Source organism: Haliotis rubra, unplaced genomic scaffold (assembly GCF_003918875.1).
Source record: "Haliotis rubra isolate DU_JTF1 unplaced genomic scaffold, ASM391887v1 Scf187, whole genome shotgun sequence".
NCBI classification, from domain to species: domain Eukaryota; kingdom Metazoa; phylum Mollusca; class Gastropoda; order Lepetellida; family Haliotidae; genus Haliotis; species Haliotis rubra.
The window spans coordinates 1,557,744-1,578,851 of record NW_025765858.1 but is presented as its reverse complement, the minus strand read 5'-3'; the positions used below and the strand labels follow the sequence as shown (position 1 = coordinate 1,578,851).

Below are 21,108 nucleotides of genomic sequence, written 5' to 3'. Positions count from 1 at the left end.
TCCTTTACGTGGAAGAAAACGATGAACGTTTAATTCATGGAAGGAATTATGAGGATGAGCTCAGGGTCCGGGCCGTTTGTAAACAGCATACTCAAATACTACACCAATACTCTGACTGTTAAAGACACGAGGATGACTAATGAAGGGAAGAGATACATGTGTCAGGTTGAAGTGGCAGTTGGAACGTGGTCATCGTCCTTTAACACTGAGAAGTACATATTTGGACAAGAAGGTGAGACCGATCTAATTATTTTAAGGTACCATCATTATTGAACAAAAAGTCAAGAACCATAGTACCGACAATTCCTGTGAAAACGTCCCATATAAAAATTACATGCGATGACATCATAATGGAAGAATATTCATCTTTATTCACAATAAATAATGACAATAAAACATATTATCCTTGAGATAGTTTAATGCAAAACATGGCAACATTTTTGTTGTCTGTTAATTGCTTAACGGACACTTTCTCAATGCGACTATTTCAGTCCCATCTACTACCACCACAACTGCAAGTGAAAGCGAGGATGTCACCATTTTCCCGACATGGACGGCGATGGATGTTATCACTGCTTTCTGGTCTCCTAGTGGTGGAATCATTGCTACAATACAATCTATCTCAGTCTATATCTGGCCAAACTTCAGATCAAAAGTAAAGATCATCAGACTGATCACTTCACATAACGGGAAAACAGTTGAGTTGATGATCTTCAATGCTACGAAGGGAGATTCTGGACGTTATTACTTCAGTGATTTCAAGGGAGGATCATTTTATGGTGGCCACAACCTTGTTATTGCTGGTAAGTCTCGAGTATATATTTGAATATATAAAGCATTATCAATAAGGGTACCCTTCTTTGTCCTACGGCATCTACCCTTGACGTCCTACGATAGCAAATGCTGGGTAATGTTACACATGTGCAATAGAAATTCGCTGTGAAGCAAATCAGTTTGGCTCAAAATATGTTCAACGGTACTACAGGAAACACTGTATTGGATACAGTTGATCAGTTTTACCAGGAAGTTGTTTTGAAATACAAAACACACGACTCTCTCCTTGGCTGAGTAACTAAAAGGTTATTAGGGTTAATAAATAGTGGCTTGCATCCTTCAAAACAAGTTGATAGTAAAAATATCGTCTTATGGGTATACGTGAAAAAAGGTATGTATCCACTTTTAAAGGACCTTCATGTTTTTCATTTGTCAAACAGATTATCAAACTAAGCTAGCATGTTTTAGATTCAGATTCAGAATGGGCGATCACATCACTTAAGTTGTCAGTATTCTAATAAAATGCTTAGTTTAGAAAGAAGAATAAAAACTTGACAGACTTGAATTGTTTAGAATGTATCCTTTTTCAGATCGTAAGAGTCCACAGGTCTCAACTAGTATTGTACCTTCCACTATTGGTCAAACAAAACCTCAAACGGCGGCTACAGCTGCAAGTACTCAGGGTACGTTACAATCGAACAGATCTTAACAAGATATTGCTGCGGGGCACCTTCATACCCCACTGTCCCAAGTTTCACAAATTAAACACAATACAACTCGACGAGATCTCAAACGGTTAAAGTGATATTACTTCCCTGCATCAAATACCCAAGTATTTAAAAATAATATGTGTAGAGTTTAGAGGAAACATTTAAAGTATATATCTACATCACATACATTGTATTTCCTGACATAATAATCCTTTCAGATTTTGCATTTTATATTTGTTTATTACAATGAATTTTATACATTTCTTTTCCTTTAACTAACAGTTTGTGTCCTCTTTAATGTTATTGATTCAGTCAGAAACCCTTTGTTTTACTAATCTTATAACAGTTCGAGGCCAATATATGCAAAATTATACTTATTCTATTTTCTTAAAATCTCATCCGACCCTCACATGCACAACACATGGGAGACAGGGTTTCAGCTTGTTACTGACTTTGTTTATGATCCAGATGGTGGATGGTATTACTATTTGCTTCCTGTTGTAGTAGATGTCACATCTAACACAGTGACTGTCACCAGCACACAAACCTCAGCTGCGACAACTACCGGGGTACCCCTTTCTACAGCTACAACCGCCAACACTGACAAAAGTAATGTCATTCATTATTACAAAGCATTAAAATATTTTGAGAATATATCTCGATCCATTTCATTGGCTTTAAATAAATGTGTGTGTGTCCTCTTTAATATTTCGCTTGTGTTTTTCATAAACCTTTTGTAACAGTTCATGCAAGGTCGAAGGACAAACATGATTTTCTTAAACCCACTATCTTCTGCGACATTAAACTCTATTAGACCAAAAGATTCACAACAGACATGGGAAACATGGTTTCAGATAAATTTTGTTACCGACTGCCAGGAAATAAATCGGATTCGAAATTGTAATGTAATTGAATATTTTAGATGTTACTACAGGTGTCCTCTACATCATCGTCGGGTGCTGTGTCCTGCTTATAGTGTTGGCTGTGGTCACCGTTGCAGCTATTGTGTTGATAAGGATTAAACGACAAGGTAATCTAATTTAATGTGAGTGAGTGAGTGAGTGAGTGAGTGAGTGAGTGAGTGAGTGAGTGAGTGAGTGAGTGAGTGTTTTACGCCCTTATGCATCCAGCGACTATGAGGATGATCCTTTATACCAAGGACCACAAACAGGGTGAGTTCTTCCTTCTTTTACAGTCACAGGATTCTACATCTTCTCAGCGACAACATTTATCTTCGACTCAAATAACTTTAATCCCCACGCATTTACGAGCATCTGATATCGTCATTATAAATAACTATGAGCCGCCAACCGTGTTCTAAACCAATGAGTGAGTGAGATTAGTTTTACGTCGGTCTTAGCGATATTCCAGCAATATCACGGCGGGGGACACCAGAAACGGGGTTCACACACTGTACCCATGTGGGAAATCGAACTCGGGTCTTCGGCGTGACGAGTGAACAATTAATCCACTAGGCTACACCCACCACCCTTATTGAAACGAAGCCTTTTCCCAAACCAAAACTAAATGTATTTTCACTGTTGCAGGTGTTCACCAACGTAGAACGCCTGCGACATCTACGACATCGAACATTGTTCAACGTCAACGTTATGATGTTGTCGAATGTTCACCTGTTGGTGGCGCTGAAAACAGTCAGCTGTATGCGGAAAACAGTTTAGGATACCACACACTTAACTTCAAACGTTTCAACCGGGTGAATGTGGTCGACCCTACAGATGCCAATACCACCAGGAACAGATTAGTACCACTGGACCAAGACTATGAACCTGTCACTCTCATGGACCATGGACCTGTCCTGAATTGTACTCAACAATACTCAGACCATGAAGAAGAGAATACTGATTCTGTATCTTTGTGTAGCTCGTATGATAATGGTCAGCGTGAGAAAGATCGTTCTGGATATGCACAGTGCAAAGTTGTCGCTGGTAACGTGCCGACGATGTCTGTTGAATGAGCCATTAAGAAAATATGGTTTAAACATGGTTTTTATTTCGCCAAGGCTGAACTCTTGATAGGCGAACAAGCCTAGTGGCTTATATAAACGCCGCTCCAGTATCCCAAAGCGAGCTGAATTCGACGTTCTGGTGATTTCGACGATTGCATTGCTCGCCCTATATCGGGGGAGTACGTGCGCGATCGGAGTGCACGAGCAATTTCATCGGTAGAGCGGATGCCCTGTCGCTGTCGTGAGAAGTTTTATTGACAACGGAAATCCGGAAGTTAAGTTATATGAAAAACAAGCAAACATCAATATTATTTACCCGAGATCGTTAATACCACTTAGAATGCAAAATCAGTTACCTATATAACAAAAAATAGCAAGCGAAAATTCAGTAAGATCGGTGGTGACAATAATGACAGGAATTATATAAATAGGAAGCCACGTGATCACAACTCTCAATCCCAGTGCGGAGCAAGAAAGTATGGCTCAACGTCGAAAACTCATACAAAATAAAGCGGCAACAATTTGGCCGATACGATGTCATGAGCGCTATTTTTGCAGGGAACACTTGATATTTTCGTGTGAAATAGATGAATATATCCTTTATCACTCAAAGTTAGTAAAATAAAGCTATAAATTATATTAAGATAAAAATACGTTTTTGTTTGCATCGTCAAAAACCCTGACACTGGAACACATTATTCCAATAGCTGGATACATAATTGAAATAATTAACAACATACGAATAATACTACGAAGAAATAACAGATATATGATTGGATATTGAACATGTTTGTACAAGAAAAAGAATTCCATCAGATCAACACCTTAACAGTTCAGTGGCCAATATCTGTCAGTGACTTTATCACGAAAAGATGTGAACTAGGTTTTTGTTTGCAAAATGTAAGTTACATCCTGTTTAAAGAATATGCAATAAAACTTTGCAATATTTGCAACTCTTCTTCAATATGAACAGATCTCAGGACTCATTTTATTCTGCGTGTTTAAAATTGTGGTTTTAGGCTAACATCAGTTACCAAATACGTACCATATAGGGTGCGTGAGTGAGTTTAAATTTAACGTCACGTATTGCAAAACAATATCAGTTGATCGCCAAATCTTCCTCTCATTAAGTCGATCAGATAAATGTGTAATGGAACAAAAGACAAATTTGCTGAGTTCAGGTTCTAAACTGTTCTGTTCCTTTGAAACTGTAATGACCAGTGCGGTTTCACACTTTTAAAGGTTAACTGTGACAGTTTGAATGTATCGTTGTGGGTTTCGCTTCCCCAACTTGTCGCTATGAATACAGCTTAGCTGATCATTGTTTCATGCGTCTTGTGACCAAGTCATGTAGTGTGGATTTGGATAAGTCTGTACTTTTAGATATATTATCTCACAGACGTTGTACAATCATATTGCTTAACCGACACTGTTACCTGTTGTAATACATTCTCATGTTTGTAAACTCGTCTGGTATTGTACAGTATTCTCATAAAAGTTGTTTTGCTTTTTGTAAAAAACACGCAAACACACACACATATACATATATGTACACACATACATACATGCATACATGCATGCATAAATACAAACATGCATGCATACATGCATGCATACATACGTACGTACATACGTACGTACGTACATACATACATACATACATACATACATACATACATACATACATACATACATACATACATACATACATACATACATACATACATACATACATACATACATACATACATGCTTGAATAAAATTATATCGGTTTGTGTCTGTATTATAGATACTGTCCATGGCTTCTTTCCACCAATTCATCTGCAATAAAATATTCCGAAGGCAAAATATTTGTTTTTCTAACTCAACACCTCAACAGGTATCAGTATTTCAATTCACATGACACACAAACACGTACACTCGCACTCATCCGCACCTATAAGTAAACTCACTCACTCACACACATGCATACACTTGCATACATACTAGGCTATGATGTACTTTGAGTGGAGTCACGCTCATAACGCAATCCTGGATTAACTGGCCTTAACGACAAATGGTTTGCCTTCCTTGTTTTTGGATCGCAGTGAGATTGTATGATAATGACGATACATCATTCTCAATACCTATTAAGTGACATCTAAGTTTTTTATATAGTATGATTTGCCATTTATCAAGTATTTCTTAACGTAAGTTATCACAAACATTGATAACACTGAAAAAATAATCAATGAATTATGTTTTTATCATAATTCGCCTCTCCATAACGAGGTTTCGCGTGTGTGAAACATTATTTGTCCTGCCTTGGCTGCCCCTCATGCACTGGCGATGTTGTCTTTTCAAACCGGAAGAATTTCATATACCAGGAAACAAACCAGTGACTCATTCGTTTGAGGCGAATTAAATGTATATAATTGCTGCGTAGGTACGGTTAATAATTTGCAGTTACAAAAGGTTTAAGAATCCCCTTTAAACCAGCAAAATAGAACACATAGAAGTCTAAAATATTCAATAATATATTGAATAAAGAATGAGCAAACTACAATGAATGACAATACAGATTTCGAGTACAATGCAATTGTGTAACAAATTTAAAATATCAACTCACCAGAGTCTTGACATTTACAGTGAGAGCAGATTGAAGGTTGTTAACAATGACAGTTGACGAATAGGCAAGAACGATCGGTCTTGACGATGCTGACGATAAAACACAGATGTACATAAATCCAGTCATGTGATAAGTCCGTGTGTGTGCGGCACAAGTCAACAACCAGCCTTTATGTAGCTTACACACTTCTCGAGCATTTTGCGAAGCTAGGCAGCAAAATAATCCTCTCAGAATGTTATGGAAATCGGTGGAAGACTCCACGGCATGATGAAAGCCGTAAATAAACAAGAATGCCAAGGGAGGCAACTTTGAAACGCTATCTCAAAAGGTGCACCGCTACAAATAGTATTGCCATTGATCATATGTGATGCGATATGCAAGCCAAAACCCACACTCAAAACTTTAAACATTGTGACCCATAATAACTATCACTAAATCAATGTGATATTACAAATTACAAAAAGATACACATTCTCATAACAGTAGCATCACAGATGGCAGGGGCGGTGGGGTTCAATTCCCCACATGGGTACAATGTGTGAAGTCCAATTCTGGTGTCCCCCGATATTGCTGGAATATTGCTAAAAGCGGCGTAAACCAAAATCACTCACTCATAGCTAGCAATGGTTTGCTGTCATCACGCCCACCTATTAGTAATCGCACCTGGATCACAGAAAACAGTAGCTGCTATATACAAGTACTCACTTTGTCGTCGCTTAATCAAATTAAAAGCATCAATTTTTGTTCTTTCTGCCCATACAAAACAAATGTAAACAAACAGTTCAAGGTTGACTGTCTACAACATGAATGCATTACATGACCATATTCAGTATCTTCACAGCCAGTACCTCATTGTAATATACTTCACTCAGGCCTTGGTTACGTCATATATGACTGAGCGATAATGATCACAAGTTTGAGAGTGAATTACGCATCCATAAAAAATTGCGGTATGGCTCCTTCAATCCTGCATATTATGACATATACTGGTCCTCACGAGCTCAGGCGTGCCTGAGAAGCAGACTAGAGAATAAGTTATGGGTCCACTAACCGCATAAAATAACATCACACGATGTTGAGTTTAACAATTGCAGTGTAGTATGCGTGAACGCCTTGGAACACTTTACTTTCACTTCCATTTGAAACGGTTCTTGCCAACTGACAACAATGGCGGACGTTTGCACACTCGAAACTTGTGTTACAAAACACATTTGTGATACACTTAACTATCAACGTAAGTGATGGGTTAGATTCAATTCAGCGGCACTTTAACAATCGCTCGCCCTTGCAACAGTTCTTTCAAACCTTGTTTGGTCACTTACGCAGATATATTTCATGCGTTGTTTAAGGGTGAGTGGGCGAGTATGATTTGACGCCGCTTTTAGCAATATCCCCGCATTACGACGGTTGGGGACACCAGAAATGTGGGTCCCCAATGTCTTCGGGTCCCGGGTCTTCAATGTGACAAGAGGACGTTTTAACCATTAGGCTACCCCACCGTGTCCGGACGCTCTAACCACTACACCACGGAGGCGGTCTGCTTGAATAAGAAAATTCGGTGTGAAGATGATTTCTATGTGTCAAAGTGAACACGTCATGCATGGTATAACGGAATGCGTGCTATTATTCTTGACGTGTGTGTATGTGGGTTTGTGTGTGTGCGTCAATGTGTTTGTTTTTAATCCACCAAACCTGAATATGTATTTATATGTAATATCATATTTCGTAAAAGATACGTTCCACAAATACACAAGCGTAAACTTTCTGCTAGTATGGTGAATTATTATTATTCTCAGGTTTGATCAATCTGTTCAAACGTCACAGCATAATAAACTGTAACAATGATGCACACGGCGTCCGAAATATCATTTAAAACAACCTTCGTTGATCTCAATACAAGTTGCCATGAGGACATGATGGGATCTTCTATTGTCGATGTGTCCATGTCTTGAGATTTTCCCATATATAACGTCCTTGCACTTTGTATAAAAAGCGAGACACTGGCGACCGCCGTGTACAACCTTACTACTACATGTGATCACTGCCACCGTCGTTATTAGATGATGAATTGCGGTTTACCCAGCTCGCGAGTCCTGTATTTTCAGAAGGATCAGTGTGGTAGCCTAGTCGTTAAAACGTTCGCTCGTCACGCTGAAGATCCGGGTTCGATTCCACAAATGGGTACAATGTGTGAAGTCCATTTTTTCTTATTGTAAAATGTCACAACTTTCCGCTTGCAAGCAAACTCGGTTTGCACAAAAACTACCCATCAAAAGTTTAGCCTCACGTAAAGCACTCACTATATGTCATATTTATATATATGGTTATATCGAAAATGAATTTCTCCACTAAATAATGGGAACCAACTGCAATTGTTATTCAGATGAACTGCACGAGGATCATGCATCAAATTGCTTAAAAGCATGTGTAAATATCGTGCATGTAAACGACTGCGTTTTGGTGTAAAGCTTTGTTAAGAATTTGCCAATTTTCACTTATTTTCATCATTTACAGAACTCGTGACAATAATCTTTTCAGCGATACGAATTTGTTTTACAATACTTCTGTTCATGCGTAAACAGTACCTTTACACAGAATGGAATATTTTGCAAAATCTAGTTAGAACAGTAGACTTTAGTGAGTCAAAACTTTTGATGGGTACTTCATAAAAATATTTATTGTGCACTGAAACTAATCACGATTACACAGAGCCAGTTGTGTCAGAGAATGTTTTTTAAATATTTCCTGCTTCGTGGATTGAATAATGATGCTGCGTTCTGATAAGGAAGTTTGTCCTGATTTAACAAAATACATGTTACAGTAGTACATGAGCCGCCATGGACCTGGTAAGTCCACTCATTCCTTCAGTGATCATCATAGTATAGTTGGTGATGGGGTGGCCTAATGGTTAAAGCGTTCGCTCATCACTCTGACCCGGGTTCCATTCCCTACATGGGCACAATGTGTGAAGCCCTTTTCTGTTTGACCCCCGCCATGATATGCTGGAATATTGCCAAAGGCGGCGTAAACCTAAACTCACTCATAGTATAGTTCCACAGAGATCGCTATACAGATCAAAGCATGAACTACTATTGCTTAGTCACTATAATCAGGTGCTCCTCTCTATTAATACATTACATGACGGCAATGGTGCGGTCCAATGTGGAGCTGAGGTACAAAATATTTCTTTAAGGTCAAAGTGAGGAACAAATTCATCTGGACGTGGATACTTGCTGGTATTTGTGTTTCTGTGACTGTAACTGGACGTGGACACGACGCTCAAAGTAAGTCGATTTGATTGTTGTAGATTAACTTGCACATCAGTGCGTTACTGTTATACTTGCAAGTTACAGCTTATAATGTTATATTGGTATCGCTGTGTTATATAATTTTAATACAGCCTACTTACAAATATAACAAATCCTATATGTTTTTAGTCGTAAGTATAATTTCAATATGAATAAAGTATCACACATGTAACAAGTAAACAGTTGTATTAAATGCGATATGTTACATTGACACCTTGAAGCTGCAACGATCAGTATCAGCCAAGTTTGTGATACCTGTGTTTACAGATTACACGCAGGATCCTTACATCGTGTCTCCGGGGAGAGTCCAGTATGGCAGTGATGTAAACCTGACGTGCTATATTTTAATTGAAGTAAAGTTCTTCACGTTCATCTCCTTCACGTGGAAGAAAAATGATGAACGAATAATCCACGGAGGGAATTATGAGATGAGATCAGGGCCTGGGTCATTTGAAAACAGCATATACAAATACCAAACCAATACTCTGACAGTTAAAGACACGAAGATGACTGATGAAGGAAAGAGATACATGTGTCAGGTTGAAGTGGCAGTTGGAACATGGTCATCGTCCTTTCACACTGACGAGTACATATTTGGACAAGAAGGTGAGACCGATATAGGGTATCATCATTATTGAACAAAAAGTCAAGAACCATAGTAATGACAATTCATGTGAAAACGTCCCATATAAACATTACATGCGATGACATCATAATGGAAGAATATTCATCTTTATTCACAATAAGTAATGACATTAAAACATATAATCCTTGAGATGGCAACATTTTTGTTGTCTGTTAATTGCTAAACGGACACTTTCTCAATGTGACTATTTCAGTCCCATCTACTACCACCACAACAACTGAAGGTAGATCACCATACTAGGGATGAATATGTTAAGCATTATCAATTAGAGTACCGTTCTTTGTCCTACGGCATCTACACTTGACGTCCTACAATAACAAATTCTGGGTAATGTTACACATGTGCAATATAAATTCGCTGTGAAGCAAGCCAGTTTGGGCTCAAGATATGTTTGACGGTACTACAGGACACACTGTATTTCAGACAGCTGATCAGTTTTACCAGGAAGTTGTTTTGAAATACAAAACACACGACTTTTTCCTTGGCAGGGTAACTAAAAGGTTATTAGGGTTAATAAATAGTGGCTTGCATCCTTCAAAACAAGTTAAAAGTAAAAATGTCGTCATAAGGGGTATACGTGGAAAAAGGTATGTGGCCACTGTTAAAAGACCTTCATGTTTTTCATTTGTCAAACAAATTATCAAGCTAAACTACCATGTTTTAGATGCAGATTCAGAATGGGAGTTCTAATAAAATCGTTAGTTTAGAAGGAAGAATAAAAACTTGACAGTCTTGAATTGTTTAAGATCGTAAGAACACACATGTCTCACCTAGTATTGTACCTTCCACCATTGGTCAAACAAAACCTCAAACGGCGGCTCCAGCCTCCATGACGTCAGCAAGTACGATCGAAACGATGTCTCTTAACAAGATATTGCTGCGGGGTACCTGCATACCCCAGTCCAAAGTTTCACAAGTTTCACAACGTATTCTTAAACGTTTAAATTGATATTATTTCCCTGCATGAAAATCCCCGGTATTTGAAAATAAAATATCTGGTGTTTGGAGGTTCGAATGCTGTCAATTTCAAAGCAAATATTTAAACTATATGTCCTGAGCCAACACTTTATAATTCCTAATATAACAATCCTTTCAGATTTTGCATTTTACCTGTGCTTATGATCAGCCTGTGAAGGTGCGGGTTAGAATGCACCTTCAGTAACCCATGCTTGTCGTAAGAGGCGACTAACGGGATCGGGTGGTCAGGCTCGCTAGCTTGGTTGACACATGTCATCGGTTCTCAATTGCGCAGATCGATTCTCATGCTGTTGATCACTGGATTGTCTGGTCCAGACTCGATTATTCACAGACCGCCGACATATAGCTGAGTGCGGAGTAAAACTAACTCACTCACTTTGTTCATGATCCAGATGGTGGATGGTATTACTATTCGCCTCCTGTGACTGTCACCAGCACACCTCTATCTACAGCTACAACCGCCAACACTGACCAAAGTAATGTCATTCGTTATTACAAAGTATTAAAATATTTTGAGAAAAAAATTCGATCCACCATATTTTCTTTAAATAAATGTATGTGTCCTCTTAAGTTTTCGGTTTTTTTTCATAAACCTTTTGTGGCAGTTCAAGGTCGAAAGGCTAACATGATTTTCTTAAACCCAGTATCTTCTGCGACATTAAACTCTATTGGACCAAAAGATTCACAACACACATGGGAAACATGGTTGCAGTTAGTTACTGACTGCCAGGAAATAGATCAGTTAGGGAAACTGAAGTGTGATTTTATATTTCAGGCGTTACTACGGTCGTCCTTTACATCATCGTCGGGTGTTGTGTCCTGTTTATTGTCCTGACTGTATTCATCGTTGCAGCTATTGTGTTGATAAGGATCAAACGACAAGGTAACTTAATTTAATGTGTTCATAAAACCAGATTACTGTATAGGTGAGTGAGTGAGTTGTGCTTTACGCCACTGTGAATCCAACGGGCATGTGAGCTGTCCTCTATACCCAGAAACAGTCAGAACACTCATGCCTTCATTATCATCTATCAGGGTGGTTATCTCCCTTTGCCCAGGGCATGATTATTTGCTGGGACCATTAACTGTTAGCTTCCCTTGTTAAGCGTCAACCATTGTCATCTGATCACAAGTCATGTCACACATGTACTTATACATGTATCTGCTTTGTAGTTTTCTTCATGTGGTGAAGGAGTAAAAATATACTCTGAATGTCGTGGCCATCATAAGACAGATGTTGACCTCAATAAATGTTCATCCTTTTCATGCATCACTTCTAATTGTCATTCAGAGACCCTTTAATATCAGGTTATAATCACTCTCATCCTTCTGACCTTGGTTTCGTTTTCAAAATAATGTCAAACATGAAACATTCAGGTCATCATTCCTATTTTTCAGATTACTGGAACTTAAGGTAAGGGTATTCTGTTTATTCACCAATTGTTCAAATCAGTCATATAATCTTACTCGGGGTCATTTTCACGCGTAACAATGAAACATTCCACTGAGAACTTAAGACCTATCTTTTGTTTGTGATCGGACAGGCTTCTGCAAACGCCTGTGAGCAAGCTAGACGGAACTCAGCACTTCACATTTAGATTATATTTACAGTAATATATGTCAATGGTATACACGTAGCCTTCTCTAAGGCTTACTATATTTCACAGGTCACGAGGATCGTACATCACACCAATGCACAACATGCCAGAAAATATCGATAGTCAAGGCTATGCTGAAATCGACAATGCTGATTTACTTGAACGTGACGCAGGCAACCTTGCGCGACCTGTCGGTAATATCCAATCTGATGACAATATTCCACCTGGTGCAAGAATCGGGCGAGAAAGGCAACAGTTAGAACATAGCTGTAGGAAGGTAGATGAGAATGACGAATATGAAGAGGTGAAACCACTGGACACTATCAACAGTGAAGAACTTCCAGAATAGCAAGAAAAAAGAGCTCCAATGCAGCAACCTGACCAGGACAGTGTGGAAGACATTACGGGTGAAATGAACATAACATTATCTGAAGCCTCCTCTCATTCAGATCCCGTGCTTGCTGTTGCTGATTGGTCGGTCCATGGAAGAGACTCTGGAAGTATGACAGCAGGGCGTATCGATGCGCTTGCAGAAACAAGCTTCATGACTCAAGACACTGATGAACCATGGGATGCACCCCTCGGTACTGTTGATATTGAGGAGTTATCAGGTACTATAGAAATATTTCCCGAAGTCGGAAGGATGACAGCAAAGAATGCAGGAGCACATCAGCTCTCGATGGAAGGAAGAGGGGATAATGCTGAAAGTGAAGCACGTGGTGTCACTAATATAACAACAGATAATTATGACAGTCTGATGCCGCACCGATCTTGTGACACGTACACAGCACTGGGTCATACAACGGATAAATAGTCCTCCAGCATCTGTTTCAAGTGCTGCATTAAACATGGAAAAGACAATTATTTTTTATTGTACCACTCTATCTTGTGGAGAATCAAATGACGCTTGTTCTGAAATATTCAAATAAAACTTTAATATGTTCACTTGTACGATACCTTTGTTTTAACTCGAAGGAACCATGAACATATATATATTATCTTTTTTATGGTACATATTTCTGCAGTTTAGGCAACAAACATTGTTAGTATTAGTGAATATATTGTCTCATACATCGAAACGCTTACTTTACACTTGTGTTACATAGTGTGTTGTTTCTTTGTTTGTTTGTTGTTTAAGGCCGCACTCAGCAATATTCCAACTAAATGACGGCGATCTGTAAATAAACGAGCCTGGACCAGACAATCCAGTGATCAACAGCATGAGCATCGATCTACGCTTTTGGGATACGATGGATGTGTGAACAAGTCAGCGAATCTTATCATTCGATCCAGTTAGTCGTAAATTCTCACCAGCATCGTCACTGGTCTTATAGCTGGAGTATTGCCAAGTGCGGCATAAAACTAACCTCGCTCACTCACTCATGGGTCTTGAGATAAGACACAGATAGTTTAGGCCTTCGGTACCGAAATGTTTAGTCGCCAGCACTTGTCGTATATATTAGTTCCGTTCTGAGAGCTAATATTGTGGCGTACTTGTAACACATTAACATGAAGAAATACGTGAGAAGGTATTTAATGTACCCATGCTTTTTGCATTTTATTGTACATAATTCAATTTTACTTCAATAAAAACTATACATCATATTGTTTTTTGTTGTTGTGATTGGTGTAGTGATATGACGGCCTTCGGAGAGAACAAGAAGACGAGGAATATGTATTTAGTTAATCTATCTCCGTCTTGTCTGTTTGGTATTTTGCATATTTTTGCATAGTTTCGCATCAAGTTCAACATAAATGCCATAGTATATAGCTTTGTTCAACACCTACTACATAAACGGTATGACTATCCTGTTGGACCAGGAGAGCCCACTGAACATTTCTAGGCACTAAATATAAGTTACGATTCATTCTGTCAAAATTGGGTACAAATATGTCTTTGCCAGGACACAGATTGCAGTAGCCACATGTGACTTATATAATTACAAATGGACCTATATTTGCTGTATATGTACACATGCGTAGGGTTTAGACAGACACACACAGATAGTTTATGTGAGTCTCACCTCATATATACAGTAAAGTACACGTAGAATAGGTAAAATATCACAATATAAGGACATGAAATTAAATACGTACAGAATACCTGAAAGGTAAAGCATAGGCATACAAAATTAAAACATAATGAATTTATACGATAACAAGTGTACACTACTGATAGGAGTTTTAAGAATATAGGAGATTACGACGACGCTAAGTTATACTAACAGAAAAAAAGTAACAGTGCATAACATAAATTTGCATTAAATAAAAATTATTTGAAAAGTTATAAAAAATAAACGTAAATAAACATGTAGCAAAGCATTTTGCATGAAATTTGATGTCACGTATCGCACGTGGCACGTGCAGATTGTGCACAATGAAGTTACTCACTTTTTGCATGCTTTGTAACACCTGAAGCTCACACACCTGATATTGAAAATTGAAGAACGATTGACTATTCTCTAAACTTTGAATTTTGTGGAAAACACGTAAATTTGCAACATTATGGCAACACGAGAGATTTGTGTCGGACCGGCCGTCCACGCGTGACGTCACGTCAGCAAGAAAACCACATGCGTCTGACCCATCTAAGAAACAATCTCAGGAACTGCCCAGGAACAATCCTGGTTTACGTCCAATCAGTTCCAGGACTGTACGGAAGCGATTGAGTGCGCACAATATCCAGCCCTGATGGCCTGCAATACGTCCAATTTTGTTTCAACGTCACCGACAGGCACGTCTTGCCTGATGCAGACAGCATCTACGGCATATGAAACAGGATTGTTATGGTGTTTTGTTCTCTGACAAGTCGAGGTTTCTTTTGGACAGCTCAGATGGCAGGGCAAAGGTGTACAGACGGCTCATGCTGAACGGCATGCTTCGTATCTGTTGTCAACGTTGACAGTTTGGTATCGAAAGCGTTATGGTATGGGGTGCTATCACATATCATGGTCCGACACAACTTGTCATTGTCAGTGGCAATCTGACTGCGATACAGAGATGAGATTATTGGACATCATGTGGAGCCGTTCATTCAAGGACAGAGACGTAACTTCACGCTTCCGCAAGATAATGCCCGTCGACATGTTGTTTGTTTCATCACAGATTTCCCGAGACAACGGAACACACCTGTACTCCCCTTGCCAGTTGATTCTCCGAACCCGTTCCCTAAACATATTGGGGGTGAAAATGGAGAGACGTTTACGTCAAACCCAGAATCAGTCACTGACTTAGCTGAATTGGAACAAGCTTTGGTTCAGACATGAAACATCATTCAACAAACTTTCTTCAATTTGCTTAGTGTCGTCTATGCGTCATCGTTGTCGAACCTGCATCAACACCAATGGTGGACACACATGATGCTGAATTTGTAAACTGACTTTTGACACCATATCTCTTCAAGGGCTTGTCATGGTGTCTAGTGTCAAATCATACAGATTTAGATCGCATCCTGTTAACAGTTAAACATTGATTAAGGAAAACACAACAAGTCATGTTATTATCTTTTTTGCATTAAAATATGGTATAACATCAAATAATGCACAGTTACTTTATTCCGCTAGTATATATTAAAACAGGTTTTGGCACATTTAACCATTAAGTGGTTATGACTTAAAATAGCTGTGAACTTCATGCTCTCTATCTCAAATGGACCTATCTCAGCTGTATATGTATGATATCCTAGTGGCTCCGGGCGGTGGAGTAGCCTAGTGGTTAAAGCGTTCGCTCGTCACGCCGACGACACGGGTTCCATTCCCCACATGGGTAAAATGTGTGAAGCCCATTTCTTGTGTACCCCGCGATGATATTGTTGGAATATTGCTAAAGGAGGCGTAAACCTCACTCACTCACTCACTCACTAGTGCATCCAGGAGAGCCTACTGAACATTTCTAGGCACAATGTATAAGCTTCGATTCATTCTGTCAACATTTTGCACAATTATGTCTTTTTCCAGGACACGGATTACTGTATACACATGTTTAATATGACATACATAATTACAAATGGACCTATCTCTGCTGTATATGTACACATGCGTCGGATTTATGATCATGTTTTCAAACTGTGTTTTCAGTCCACTCCCAAGACGTTTGGCTTGGAACACAATCAACTGGGCCAGTGAGCTTCACCAGGATCACCAATCGGGCCGCTTCTTACAAAAATCATTTTGGTGTTTGTGCTTTATTCTTAAAGACCGCTACGCATTCGTTAGAACCGTTCAAATGTAACATAGGACTTATTAGTACGTGACGGCTAAAACTGACCAAAACGCACAGATTCTGCAAATCGTTGGGTTGTTTAAATAAAACAAATGCGGCTAAAGTAGAGTGTAAAAGTGAACACGTCACACTTATGCATGGTATGAAGGACGCGTTCTGTTATTCCGGAGGGGTGTGTGTGTGTGTGTGTGTGTGTGTGTGTGTGTGTGTGTCTGTGTGTGTCTGTGTGTGTGTCTGTCTGTCTGTCAGTCTGTCTGTCTATACGTCTGTCTGTCTGTCTGTCTGTCTGTCTGTCTATACGTGTGTGTAAATGTATTAAACCTGAAGAATAGGTATTTATATGTAATATTATCTTGAGTAAAATGTACTTTCCACAAATACACGAAGTATAAACATTATGCTAGTATGATGAATAATAATGATCATGGTTCCTAAATATCTTAAAAAGGTGACAGCATGATTAACCTTAACAATGAACAAACTTTAAAACTTTCTTCGTAGACCTCGATATAAGTTGCCATGAGGACATGATTCCATCTCCAAACGCCGATGTGTCCATTTCTTGAGATTTACCCAGATATAACGCCCTTGCCCTTTGTGTAAAAAGGCGAGACACTGGTGACCATCGAGAACTAGCTTAGTTGTCTTAATATGGACGATCAATGCTACCATTATCATTAGACTATGTATTAACATATACACAGCTCGTGAGTCCTGTGTTGTCAGAAGGATCAGTTGGGTAGCCTGGTGGTTAAAGCGTTCGCTCGACACGCTGAAGAGAGGGGTTCGATTCCACACATGGGTACAATGTCTGAAGCCCATTGCTTGTGACCCCGCTGTGATATTGCTTAAATACTAGTATTGCTAAAAGCGCTGTTAAACTCATTCTCTTACTTTTGTCTGAAACTGACCACCATTACACAGAGCCCGTAGTGTCAGAGAATGTTTTATAAATATTCCCTGTTTGTCGTTGAATGGATCAACTTGCGGATGCTGCGTTCTGATAAGGAAGTTTGTCCTGATTTATCAAAATACATGTTACAGTAGTACATGAGCTGCCATGGACCTGGTAAGTCCACTCATACTTTCCGTGACCATCATAGTATAGTTGGGTGGTGGGGTAGCCAAAATGGGTAAAGCGTTCGCATGTCACGCCGAAGACCCGGTTCGATTTCCCACATGGACAGTGAGTCAAGCCTCTTACTGGTGTCCCCCGCCGTGATATTGCTGGAATATTGCTACAAGCGGCGCAAAACTAAACTCACTCATAGTATAGTTCCACAGAGATCGCTATACAGATCAATACATGAACTACTAATGCTTAGTCACTATAATCAGGTGCTCCTCTCAATCAGGTGCTCCTCTCTATTAATACATTTTATGACGGCAATGGCGCGGTCCAATGTGGAGCTGAGATACAAAATATTTCTGTAGCTGGACGTGGACCCGATGCTCAAAGTAAGTCGATTTGATTGTTGTAGATTAACTTGCACATCAGTGCATTATTGCTACACTTGCTAGTTACAGCTTATTACGTTATATTGGTAGTGCTGTGTTATATCATTTTAATACAGCCTACTTACAAATATAACAAATCCAATATGTTTTATTCGTATGCATAATTTCAATGTAAATATAGTATCACACATGTAACAAGTAAACAGTTGTATTAAATGCGATATGTTACATTGACACTTTGAAGCTGCCACGATCAGTATTAGCCAAGTCGGTGATACCTCTGTTTACAGATTACACGCAGGATCCTTACATCGTGTCTCCTGAAAGAGTCCAGTATGGCAGTGATGTAAACCTGACATGTTATGTTTTAAGTGGTGACGGATGATGCGATGTGGTTTTGGTCTCCTAGTGGTGGACCCATTCCCACCATACAATCTTTCTCTGTCTATATCTGGCAAAACAGTCGATCAAAAGTGAAGGTCGTCAGACTGTTCACTTCACCCTACCGGAAAACAGTTAAGTTGCTGATCTGTAATGTTACAAAGGGGGACGCTGGTCGATATGACTTGAGTGATTACAAACGAAGATCATTCTATGGTGGCCACAACCTTGTGATTGCAGTCTCGAGTATATACTTGAATATTTAAAGCATTATCAATAAGAGTACCTTTCTGTGTCCTACGGCATCTCACCTGGATGTCCTGCGATAACAAATTCTGGGTAATGTTACACATGTGCAATAGAAAATCGCTTTGAAGCAAACCAGTTTGGGCTCAAGATATGTTCAGCGGTACTACAGGAAAAACTGTATTGGATACAGTTGATCAGATTTATCTGGACGTGAATCCAACGGGCATGTGTGCTGTCCTCTATACCCAGAAGCAGTCAGAACACTCATGCCTTCATTATCATCTATGAAGGTGGTTATCTCCCTTTTCCCAGGGCTTGATTATTTGCTAGGACCATTAACTGTTAGCTTCCCTTGTTAAGCGTCAACCATTGTCATCTGATCACAAGTCTCGTCACACGTACTTATACATGCATCTGCTTTGTAGTTTTCTGCATGTGGTGAAGCAGTAAAAATATACTCTGAATGTCGTGGCAGCACAGGACAGATGTTCACTTCAATAAATTTTCATCCTTTTCATGTATCACTTCCAATTGTCATTCAGAGACCCTTTAATATCAGGTTATAATCACTTTCATCCCTCTGACCTTGGTTTCGTTTTCAAAATAATGTCAAACATGGATCATTAAGGTCATCATTCCTATTTTTCAGATTACTGGAACTTAAGGTAAGGGTATTCTGTTTATTCACCAAGTGTTCGAATCAGTCATATACTCTTACTTGTGGTCATTTTCACATGTAATAAGGAAACATTCCACTGACAACTTAAGACCTATCTCTTTGTCTGTGATCGGACAGGCCTCTGTAAACGCCTGTGAGCAAGCTAGACGGAACTAGGCAGTTAATGTTTAGATTATAATACAGTCATATATGTATATGGTATACAGGTAGCCTTCTCTAAGGCATACTATATTTCACAGGTCACAACGATCGTACATCACACCAATGCACAACATGCCAGAAAATATCGATAGTCAAGGCTATGCTGAAATCGACAATGCTGATTTACTTGAACGTGGCACAGGCAACCTTGCGCGACCTGTCGGTAATATCCAATCTGATGACAATATTCCACCTGGTGCACGAATCGGGCGAGAAAGGCAACAGTTAGAACGTAACTGTAGGAAGGTAGATGAGGATGACGAATATGAAGAGGTGAAACCACTGGACGCTATCAACAGTGAAGAGCTTGCAAAAGAGCATGAAAAGAGAGCTCCAATGCAGCAACCTGACCAGGACAGTGGGGAAGACATTACGGGTGAAGTGAACATAACATTACCTGAAGCTCCTCTCATTCAGTTCTCCTGCTTGCTGTTGCTGATTCGTCGGTCCATGGAAGAGACTCTGGCAGTATGACAGCAGGGCGTATCGATGTGCTTGCAGAAACAAGCTTCATGACTCAAGACACTGATGAAACATGGAATGCACCCCTCGGCACTGTTGATACTGAGGAGTTATCAGCCACTATAGAAATATTTCCCGAAGTCGGAAGGATGACAGCACACAATGCAGGAGCACATCAGCTCTCGATGGAAGGAAGAGGGGATAATGCTGAAAGTGAAGCACGTGGTGTCACTAATATAACAACAGATACTTATGACAGTCTGATGCCGCACCGATCTGGTGACACGTACACAGTGCTGGGTCATACAACGGATAAATAGTTCTCCAGCATCTGTTTCATGTGCTGCATTAAACATGGAAAAGAGAATTATGTTTTCTTGTACCACTCTATTTTTTGGAGAATCAAATGACGCTTGTTCTGAAATATTCGAATGAAACTTTAATATGTTCACTTGAACGAAACCTTTGTTTTAACTTGAAGGAGCCATGAGCTTCTATGTATTATTTATTTTATTGTACATATATCTGCAGTTTAGGCAACAAACATTGTTAGTATTAGTGAATATATTGTGTCATACATCGAAACGCTTACTTTACACGTGTGTTATATAGTGTTTTGTTTGTTTGTTTGTTGTTTAAGGCCGCACTCAGCAATATTCCAACTAAATGACGGCGATCTGTAAATAAACGAGCCTGGACCAGACAATCCAGTGATCAACAGCACGAGCATAGATCTACGCTTTTGGGATACGATAACTTGTGTCAACAAGTCAGCGAATCTTACAATTCGATCCAGTTAGTCGTCATTTCTCACCAGCATCGTCACTGGTCTTATAGCTGGAGTATTGCTGAGGGCGGCATAAAACTA

At 39.3% G+C, this 21,108-nt stretch overlaps 1 protein-coding gene across 1 annotated transcript; it reads left to right on the top strand.

Annotated features, from left to right (window-relative positions):
- Nucleotides 1-48: 48 nt before the first annotated feature.
- LOC124274012 lies at nucleotides 49-13,445 on the top strand. The gene is made up of 7 exons (XM_046709345.1): nucleotides 49-232; nucleotides 492-803; nucleotides 1,365-1,457; nucleotides 1,989-2,093; nucleotides 11,767-11,874; nucleotides 12,390-12,405; nucleotides 12,659-13,445. Exons 1-7 carry the CDS (start codon nucleotides 49-51, stop codon nucleotides 12,936-12,938), a joined length of 1,098 nt encoding a protein of 365 aa, XP_046565301.1. The 3' UTR covers nucleotides 12,939-13,445.
- The last annotated feature ends 7,663 nt before the right edge of the window (nucleotides 13,446-21,108 follow it).